Source organism: Pinus tabuliformis, chromosome 9, assembly GCF_031772625.1.
Source record: "Pinus tabuliformis cultivar Carrire ecotype Pingquan chromosome 9, CPIR1, whole genome shotgun sequence".
Taxonomy (NCBI): domain Eukaryota; kingdom Viridiplantae; phylum Streptophyta; class Pinopsida; order Pinales; family Pinaceae; genus Pinus; species Pinus tabuliformis.
This window is the reverse complement of record NC_142307.1, coordinates 793,142,844-793,153,680: the sequence shown is the minus strand read 5'-3', so window position 1 is coordinate 793,153,680 and position 10,837 is coordinate 793,142,844. Positions and strand designations below refer to the sequence as shown.

Genomic DNA, 10,837 nt, shown 5'->3' with positions numbered 1-10,837 from the left:
AGGCTTAAAGATTGGAATAAGAATGAGTTTGACAATATCTTTGAAGCCAAAAAAGTAGTTGAATGGAAACTACAGGGAATTAACCAGGTCCTCATCACAGATGGCTTCACTGAGGAAAGTAAAATACAAGCTGACTCTCTTCAACAGGAATGGGAAGGCTTATGCAAGCAAGAGGAGATCTTCTGGAGACAGAAATTGAGGGTACAATGGATAAAAGAAGGAGAAATAAATACAAGGTTTTTTCACAAGTTTACTATGGATCATAGGTCTCATAACAGGATTTCAAAACTCAAAGATACTCAAGGAAAACAGCTCAACACCCACAAAGAAATAGAATCTGCTCTGGTTCAACATTTCCAAAGCATAGCAGAGGAGCCTCTCATAGACATATCACAATTCATCAATGACTTCACAAAGCACATTCCTAAGCTTGTGACAAGAGAAGACAATTATAATCTTAACAAGCCAATGACTGAAGAGGAGGTCAGTGAAGTCATCAAAGAGATGCAAAATGGGAAAGCTCCTGGTCCGGATGGTTTCAATGTCGACTTCTTCAAAGCATGTTGGGAAATAGTCAAGCAAGATATCCTCGATGTGGTGGAGGACTCAAGGAAAAAAAAATGTTTTGAAGGCGCTCAATACCTCTTTCATATCTTTGATTCCAAAGCAGGAAAATGCTATGACACCAAATAGATTTAGACCCATAGCATTATGCAATGTGGTGTACAATTTTTTTTCCAAAATAATTTCAAACATGCTTAAGCCCCTTCTTACAACTCTTGTGTCTGAGGAGCAAACTAGATATGTGGAAGGAAGGCAAATTCTAAATAACATCATTCAAGCTCACGAGGTGGTTCACTCACTCAAGAGCAATAAGCAGGCAGGTATGATCATACAACTTGACCTAGAGAAGGCTTATGATAAGCTAAGCTGGGCATACATCAGGGAAGTACTAATAGCATATGGCTTTGACCATAACTGGATAAGATGGGTAATGGCCCTTGTTACCACCTCAAGTTTTTCAATCCTGCTAAATGGCTCACCATCCAAAACCTTTAAGCCTTCGAGAGGACTTAGACAAGGAGATCTGCTCTCACCCTTCCTCTTTATTCTCATGATGGAAGGTTTAGGCAATGCGATCAAATCTGCCAAAGCAGAAGGCAAAATCCAGGGTCTTAAACTCACCCTGAATGGGGATGCCTTGACTCATCAACAATTTGTGGACGACACCATGCTGCAGGGTACACCCACGGTCAAGGAAGCTCTAGCCTTCAAGCAAATCCTGAACGACTTTGCTATGGCTGCGGGTACAGAGGTAAGCCTTACCAAATCAAATATTTTCTTTTTTAATATTGACATTGCTATTCAGAGAAACCTCACCAGAATTCTAGGTTTTCAAAGAGATCAGCTACCCTCCAAATATTTGGGAATACCTCTAACAGACAAACCTCTAAGCAAGGCAGTTTGGGAGCCAATTACTAATAAACTCCAGGACAAAATCTGGAAATGGACAAACAGGTCTTTGAATTTAGCAGGATGGCTAGTGCTTACAAAATTTGTCCTACAAACTGTCCCCATCTTCATGTTTTCAGCCCTTCCAGCTCCTAAAGGAGTTGTGCAACACATCAGAAATATCCAAAGAGATTTTCTTTGGGGCAAAGGGGAAGAGAAAAAGAAATGGGCTTTGGTAGCTTGGGAAAAGATTTGTAAACCTAAGACACATGGAGGTTTGGGACTTGATGACCCTGAAACCCTAAGCAAAGTTTTGGGGGAAAAACTATGGTGGAGATGGCTAAAGGAATCGGTTACCCCTTGGGCCAAGGTATGGAAACAGAAATATGCAAATAATTGGCAAGAAAGGGAGCACATTCAAATGTCTGGGCTCATCAAAGGCTCCCACATTTGGAACAAAGCTTGGGAGAATAGAGCCATTGTTCAAAAACACAGTTTCTGGGAAATCAGAGATGGAAACCTAGCTTGGTTTTGGGAGGACAATTGGCAACAGGAACCTAACCTGTTAAGAGAAGAATTTGCCAATCTCAAGAATGATACTGACGACAAAGGTTTACTCAGGGTAAATGACTTCTGGGATCAGGATAGAAGCGATGGAAAATGGAGAATATGGAAGAACCTGGTATACAGTGATGACTCCCCTTTGAAGGCCCAGGCAGAAGCTCTTGCAATTATCTTGGAACAGAGAAAGATTCTAGCATCAACATCTTCAGACCATCTGAGATGGGGAAAAAACAATGAAGGCAACTTTAACCTCAAAGAAGCCAAGCGAATAGCCCTAGGGCTTGACTTTCCAAACCCTGATAAGGTATGGAAGGACCTATGGCAGAACCAAAACTGGATGAAAATCAAATTGTTCATGTGGTTGGTGCAACATAAAAAGATTCTGACTTGGGAAAATCTTCAGAAAAGAGGTGTAGTCGGTCCATCTAGATGCCAGTTATGTGAATACAAGAAGAAACAATGGAACACCTACTCAACCTTTGCCCATTCACCTCCACCTTGTGGAATTGGGTGGCTTCATTTTTTAGACAAACGGACAGGGACATTTGCAGCATCACCAACACTATGAGGAATTGGAGGAGAAACTTCTCCGAAAATGAAATAATCAACAAAGCTTGGGCTATGGTTCCAGGCTTTCTAATCTGGGATGTCTAGAAAGAACGCAACAATAGGATCTTCAAGAACAGAATTGGTTCATCCCAGAGCATCATGGCTCAGATCATAAGATAGCTCAAAGAGACTGTAGGAACCCTTCAAAGAAACCCCTTGAGAACCTACCTCAAGACCAAGATGCATAGATACTTCTTCATTTGGGCCTACAGGGGCTTTTCCCCCAGGGCATAAACAAGACTGTAAGTCATATAACAGCTGATAAGGACTTCTAGCAACCTCCCCCACATGGTTTTATGAAATGCAATATAGATGGAGCCTCTAAAGGAAACCCTGGTATGGTTGGTTATGGCGGAGTAATAAGAGATGAAAAGGGTTTCATAAAAGCCATCTTTCATAGTCATTTGGGGAAGGCCACTAATAATATGGCAGAGCTCATGGCCCTTGAGCAATGCCTATAAATCTTGATGGACTCAAATTTACATAATACCATCATTGAAGCTGATTCTGAATTGATAATTAATTCAGTCAAGAAAATATGAAATGGCTCAGCACCAGAAAAAGTGTCGAAACACTGGCAGTTACTGCAGGTCTATCAATGTATTCAATCCCACATGCGAACCATGAGACCCCTTAGTTTTGTTCATGTGCGCCGAACAACCAACAGGTTAGTAGATATTTTGGCAAACGAAGGAGTACTCTGTTCCAAAAGCAATAAAAGATATGACTGGATGGGGACTCCCCAAGGACGATTGCGGGAAGATTGTCACAAATAGGCAACCTTAGACAGGGAGTACTTTCAGAGCATGAGAAATAAGCAGAGTGAAGATTAATGGAAACAGAAGATTTTTGCTCAACACGGGGAAGTAGCATATGGTAAAGTGTGAGCAGGATGACAGGTACCCGACTAAAATTTGCCTTTGGTTTTCGAGCGGGAAATTGCACCTTGAACTCTATAATCCTATGGTTTTCGGGCGGGAAACTACATACAGGTTAAGTCTATGTATGGACCCGAAATACATTGAATGTGGCCTATTAATTCTTTGGGCCGTTTGCTTAGTTAATGTGTGGGCATGTTGACGAGATCGCAGTCATCCTATGGATTTCGGGCGGTAATTTGCAAGACCGTTAATTTTCCAAATGGACCTAAAATTCATTTAGGCGGTGACTTATTTATGCTTCGGGTCTGTAAGGGCAGTTATGTTACGGGCTAGTTGCACAGACCTTTTGGGATCTCTTGCATCCGGTGGATTTCGGGTGGTTAAACTGCTCGTGGGTTATCTCTTCATTCGGACCTGAAATAGATTAGAGAGATGACACATTTTTCTTTTCGGGTCCGTTTGAATGGATAAAGGGTAAGCATGGTGGCAACCCGATATCGCCTCTCGACCGTTGGATCTTTGAAGGCTGATCGCATGGTCTTCGGGATATCATGTTCTACGAAGGCTATGAGTTACTTGGCATAGTTTTGTGGGCCTTCGGCATGGTGGTCCCCGTCAACAAAGGTTTTTTTGTGGCTCGGCAGTGAGGATAGAAGGTTTCTATTTCACCGGTTGTCCTGAATGACGCCTTAAGGGCAGGTTGTCACTTAGTTTCTCTGCATGCTTGGATAAGCGGTTGCGTGGGCCACAACTCCTTTGTAGCTAGTGCTGCCTTATGTATATTATGTACCTTTTTACAGATTAATAGAAGGACCTACTCTCACTTGATCAAAAAAATAAAAAATAAAAAAATTGGTCAATACTTAATATGGAGTTAACATTTAAAAGATATTAATAACAAAATTAATTCAAAAAGATATATAGATAGATATGTAACATTTTAAAATTTATAGTTTCCAGAGTTGGTTGAGTCCCCATTGTCACACTTAGTGGTTGAGCTGGCACGAAGTGATCCTTTCAGGTATATCTTTCAAGTACATTTACTAATATTCCGTGGATGTAGTGGTCATGTGTCTTGGAGGACATTAAAAAAAAAAAAGAAAAAAAAGAAAAAAAAAAAGAAGAAAAAACCACCATTTATAAAAATATTAATAACCAAGAAATTTCTATATATTATACAAAATAAGTGAAAAATAAAAATTTCTTATAGTTAAAACATTTTATTAGTGTATTGTTAAAAACCATGATAGATCCATTTTAACTCCAAAAATACCAAGAGAAAAGAGAAATCAAACCTCATAATTTTAAAATTTTAATTTAATATAATAACAATGCCGAAATAAGTAACAAGAACCATGCAATTATAAGTACCACCTACAATCACATCAAGTTGTTGCCTTGAAAACCTCCTTGCCCGACATAATAGCCTTCAAACCATACCATATAAATGAACCAGAATTACCTATGAAAACTCACTAAACGGATTTCAACTAATACCCTTTATAAACAAGTGCTTTAATAAAACATTCAATCACATAAAAACCCTCGGGCTCACTCACACGGTTTAAAGTAATGCCCATTACAAACTAGTGCTTTAATAAAACGCTCAATCACCGAAAAAAACACCCTTGCCCTGGCCCGTAGGCTAATTAGATTATTTAATTTATATATTGTTTCAAACATAATAAAAAATAATAGATCATTTAATTTAATTTATATATAGTTTTTTAAATATAACATATAATTTATTTGAAAAAAAAAATATTATTTTTTTGAATATGGAAAAATCCAAAAAAAAATTGATATCTAATTTAAATGTAATCTTAATTTAATTTATATATAGTTTTTTAAATATAACATAGAATTTATTTGAAAAAAACTATATTATTTTTATGAATATGGAAAAAACCAAAAAAAATTTGATATCTAATTTAAATGTAATCTTAGAAATAAATTATGATTATTATAGTTTTTTTTTATAATAAAAAATGAGTAAAAATAAAATCACAATTGCAACCATGACTTCTGAATTAATCATGGATCTTTGATCTTTTCATCGATGTACGTATTTCATAATAAATGCCTTGTGATTAGGTTCCTCTTTGGCCCTTTTTCTTTCCCTAGTCGGAGCTGTCCGCGCAGAGCGCGATAGAATAGGGATGAAGAAGCCATTCTAGGGTTCTGGGGTTCTGCCAGGGCCAGGAGTCCTTGCTGCGTCTAGCAACCCTACCATGCGCTACAGTAACCAAGGAATGTTGTTACAACTTTTGTTCCGTCAGTGTATGTCTGTCCAACATTAAATTCTAATTCTCAGAGAACCCATGGAACCCCCGGGTCCTAGTTCAGTTTCACGGCGGTTAAACCCCGTGTACAAGATATCTGGAAATTCGAATGAAGCAAACCAGAAGGAACAGAAAATTGGAATGATTCGCCAAAGAAGAGAGGAAACAGAATTTGCGTGGGATTAAATGCGCCGCCTGGCACATGACACGCGCCTGCAGGGTTTTACCGCCATCGATAATATCGCGTGTGACGGCATTTAATTCGTGTATCGACCTTGAATAGTGTTTTCGTGCGCTGAGCCGCCTGCATTGCACAATTAATTAATTTACCATAATGACTGCGGGTGCCTGCAAGCCTTGCAGGCGGCTGCCATTTACTCTCTGTTTTGTACGTCCCGCAAGGATGAAAATGATGCCCTCATTATCCCACACCGCACTTCCCTCCTTCGTATAAACGACATGACAGGACAATTATACTTTGAATTTTCATCCGATCGGTATTCTTTTTGTCATCTTAAATTTGAATTTGACATCCGAAGAGATTTCGTAAGAGGCAGGGGTGTTGCAGAGGCAGCGTTCTTGTGGTTATCATTATTATTCCGTTTTCTGTGCTGTAAATTCAGCAATGGTCAGGACCTGGAAATATGCGATAGGCTGCTTCGCATACCTTCTTCTCATCAGCTTCGGCATCCTTTTCTTCTTAGTATGTTCAGGTTGGTTCTGATTCAATTCTTGCACTGTCTATGTTGTGGTTAATAGGCTAATCATGAAGGTCTGTGTACAATGTTTGTACAAGGACAGATCCATATTATGTTCAGATCTGTGATGTTATGTTGCTAAAGGAATTGTAAACCTCGACGTGTGTTAAACCCTTACAGAGAAACCTCTTAAATTTTCTTACAGCCGTTTCTCAGTCTTCTAGGGTTTTTGGAATGGCCAAATTTTAGGTAGATTTGTCATGAAGGCGTTAATTCTTGCTAGAAATTCTTACAATGGTTATTGTGGAAAGGCTGGCACACTGTAAACAATTATAGGATTATTAATAGAAAGAGGGAACTAGAGTTTGTGTGGTGAGCTTTTTGTATTAAGTTTTGTTAAATTTGCATTGCTGACTATTCTTTCTTCAGGTTCTAAGAATATGACTAAAATTCAAGGATATCATGCCATGCCCGAGGGAATACTTGGCTTCCGAGGAAATACTGAGGCATCGAGGTATAGAAGTCGCAGATTACTTGGTATGTTCAGCAAGGGTTTGTTGTGCTATCTTCTGACATCTGAATACGTATTTGATATTAGGGTACAGGGTGGTTTCTATGCACATGGATCCTAGTTATTTCATCTTCATCTTCATTCTGAGTTTTATGTGATATTAGGTTACATGGTGTTTTACATACAGTCATAGATCCTAGGTATATCATCTTCATTTCACTTTGGGATTTATTCATTTAAGATTTATGTGATATCAGGTTACATGATGGTTTACATGCACACATAGATCCTAGGTATATCTTCATTTAACTCAGGATTTATGTGATATTAGGTTACATGGTGGTTTACATACACACATAGATCCTAGGTATATCATCTTCATTTCACTCGGGATTTCTTCATTTAAGTCCGGATTTATATGATATTAGGTTACATTGTGGTTTACATACACACGTACATCCTAGGTATATCATCTTCATTTAACTCAGGATTTATGTGATATTATGTTACATGGTGGTTTACATACACATATAGATCGTAGGTATATCATCTTCATTTAACTCGGGATTTATTATATTAGTAGTTTAAAGCGTATTTAAAATGTCTAGCAATTGATAATGAATAAATGACAGTGCAGCATTACTTGAGGATTTTAATTATTCTTAGAGCTTAATAGAGTTTTTTAATCCATCTTTGGGGTTTTACAGATAGTATCCTAGCACTTCATAGATGTGGGTTTCCAATAATAATCAGACATCCTTGATACCCTACCCCTGCTGATCTAGAGAGCCGCACTTCTTTGAGCAGGTCACCTATGATAAAAATAGGAAGATAATCACAATAGAATTCACGAGTTTGGAGAGCAGACTTTAACCTCTGTAAATTTCTTGCGTCTCCAAACCAGATTCCCTCTTCCATTATCCTAATTGAGATCCATTACCAGTATACCACCCTCAATTATGCTGATTATTTAATCTAAAACGGTACCATAAGAAATTTGAACCTTGATAATCTCTAAATGTGAACTCAAAATATTAACCAAACTGTTTTTTTAAATGGATTAAAGATTATTAACTTTATTCAGGCAAATCAATCTATCATGACCTCAGTACTCTCTTCATAATCCCTTCATTAAAGTGCACCAGATCCAAAAAAATGGCTCTCTGGGGCTCTGAGATCGTCTAATTAGCATTATTTATGTACTTGAATATTGTTTTCACTGAAACCTGGTATATGATCAATATCTACACGGTATTTGTACTCTAATTCAAGGATCAATACAAATCCCAAACCTTGGAGTTGAATTTCTGTTGATACAAATATCCAGAATTTGGTTGGTCAGCTCTAGTTATTCTTTTCATTTACAAACGATCACGTCATTTGATGTAATTGCTCACTTAGGGTTTTGCCTGTGAATTTGTTTTCTGCAGATTCGTGTACGAGGAGGGACATTAGTATTTCTCAGAGCCGGGATTCTACTCCTGGCATTCCCGAATACATGGTTCAGATTGTCAATACTTGCATTTCTGGGTGCGCGCCATACGACGTTCATTTGCATTGTGGCTGGTTTGCTTCTGCTAAAATGGTGAATCCTAAAATTTTCAAGCGGATTGCCTATGATAACTGCCTCGTCAATGAGGGGAAGCCTCTGAAGCCAAGTCAAATGCTCAGTTTCACATATTCAAATACTTTTATGTACCCCCTAACTTTCAAGTCAGCAAAGTTTTGTTAGATAAACACCCTGAGAATTATTCGAGTCCAGTGCCTCGTTGATGGAAATATATTATAATTTGTACAAAGGCAGTACATATGGTATTTATCTTTAGAAATGAATGGCATCATAGGACTGGGCAGAAAATTTCATGGTCCATTTAAGGTGTAACCATATATCAATAATGTGATATGCAAATTTCATGGTCCATTTAAGGTGTAACCGTATATCAATAATGTGATATGCAAATTTCATGGTACAATTTTTACTTGAACTTTCATATCCCACCTCATGAGCAGTTCAGTTTGCAAGAATAAGGTTTTGTAGTTTGCAGGTCTCCATGAGTGAATTGATGTCTTTATTACCGTGAAAGAGCTCAAAAGGCACTTAGAAAATTAAAGGTCTTAATTCAAATTTCCTGAACTTTTTAGGATAGAAATATTTTGTTTCCTTAAACCTAGATGTTAGTTTTATTTTCAGCCATTCAGATTTGATCTTCAGTAAACATTTATCATCATCGTCAATATTTCAGCTATAATGAATACAATATACGCATTGATCCTGGAAATCCCCACTTCAACGCATTTCTTCCACACAAAGTGCAGTCAGGAACCAATCTCTTGACTATTGAATATGGACTCCACAAAAAAAGTAATAATCATACAGGAAATCGCATACTAACGCCTTTATGGAAAGACAATTTGGGCACAAAATTAACAGTCATGAGCACGTGAATTGTCGAGCATATATCTGGTACTTTGAAGGCTTTCCGGAACACAATTCTAAACCAATATTAAACTGGCCTACGGTTATGAACTATGCCTCCTTATCTATTATAAGGACTTAAGGATCAATTCTACGCATATCACGGACTCGCATCTGCTTCTTAAAGTGCTGTAATTACTATATCGTAACCCAAACGCCAACGGGGATGATACCGCAACGTTCTGCAACCTTTCAAAGCACGCTAGATCGTGTGTCCTGCAACGTCGTCTACTTCTGTTACCTTTTATATATATCTATATATATATATATGGAAATGATAAAAAATTATATTACTAAAAAGAACTTACCTTATATATATATATATGGAAATGATAAAAAATTATATTACTAAAAAGAACTTGGGTTATTAAAACCAGTTATACACATATTCAGAAAGAATTTATAAAAAAAAAAAATTTAATCCAAAAATATTAGTATAGTTTTAAATGAATGTACTATTTTTATTTGAAGATGTTTTATTTATCATATATATTTTAAACGTTTTTTATTTTTATAATTAATTTTATTAGCACTTTTATTCCAACGATATTTAAGGTGTTTCGTTATGATGAAGTATGGCCCTTGTTATTTTTATTTATAATTAATTTATAAAGTGTATTTCTGGTTTATAATTAAGTATTTTATTTAAATTATATTATCTTTATGCCCAAGGGTTTAGAACAAGGTTGTGGGGGCGAACAATCCTTTGTCGAACCCGCTCCTGAAGGGCGTTCCGGGTGGCCGTGCATCTGCGCTCTCAAAATTTCCATGAAGTAAATTTTGGGAGTGTGTTTTTAAAAAAAATCGTTGTGTCAATTAAGGAGGGAGTTATTGAAGATTGGAAATAAGAATTTGGCCTTAGTGTAGATATGTAGTTCAACAATTAAGGAGAGAGTTATTGAAGATTAGAAATAAGAATTTGGTTTTAGTGTAGATATGTAGTTCATGGTAATGTTAAATTTTTAAAGTAATAGTGACATTTTTTGTTATTTTTTATTTTTAGCATTTTACTTGAATGTTTAACATTACTATGAAACGACTTTGGATGTTTGAGAATAGTTCTGCCCTCAGTTAATTTCATATGGAGAAAGGAGAATTTTAGATTTCACCCAAAATTCAGGAGACTTATCATTTTTTAAGATTGTCGGATTGCAATGTTGCCATTGAATTTTGTCATGTATTACGGTATGGAACTTGTAGTTAATCAAGAGCACTAAGCACTCTGTGGGGGAGACTCTCAATAATCAAGATCACCTAGGGTACTAGGGCATGGAACTTGTATTTATTTCGGAGCACCAAAAGCCCTCTATGTGGGAGAGACTCCCAATAATCAAGAGCACCTAGGGTACTAGGGTATGGAACTT

The 10,837-nt window shown here is 37.1% G+C and overlaps 1 protein-coding gene across 2 annotated transcripts; it reads left to right on the top strand.

Moving 5' to 3' along the window:
* The first annotated feature begins 5,608 nt into the window (after window positions 1-5,608).
* LOC149151124 (protein TAPETUM DETERMINANT 1-like) lies at window positions 5,609-8,970 on the top strand. 2 transcript variants are annotated; one of them, XM_089441480.1, is made up of 4 exons: window positions 5,609-6,501; window positions 6,916-7,000; window positions 8,428-8,873; window positions 8,925-8,970. In XM_089441480.1, exons 1-3 carry the CDS (start codon window positions 6,414-6,416, stop codon window positions 8,450-8,452), a joined length of 198 nt encoding a protein of 65 aa, XP_089297606.1. In that variant the 5' UTR covers window positions 5,609-6,413; the 3' UTR covers window positions 8,453-8,873; window positions 8,925-8,970. The 2 variants fall into 2 exon arrangements, with proteins under 2 accessions (XP_089297606.1, XP_089297605.1); XM_089441479.1 differs by having other exon boundaries at window positions 6,916-7,023.
* The last annotated feature ends 1,867 nt before the right edge of the window (window positions 8,971-10,837 follow it).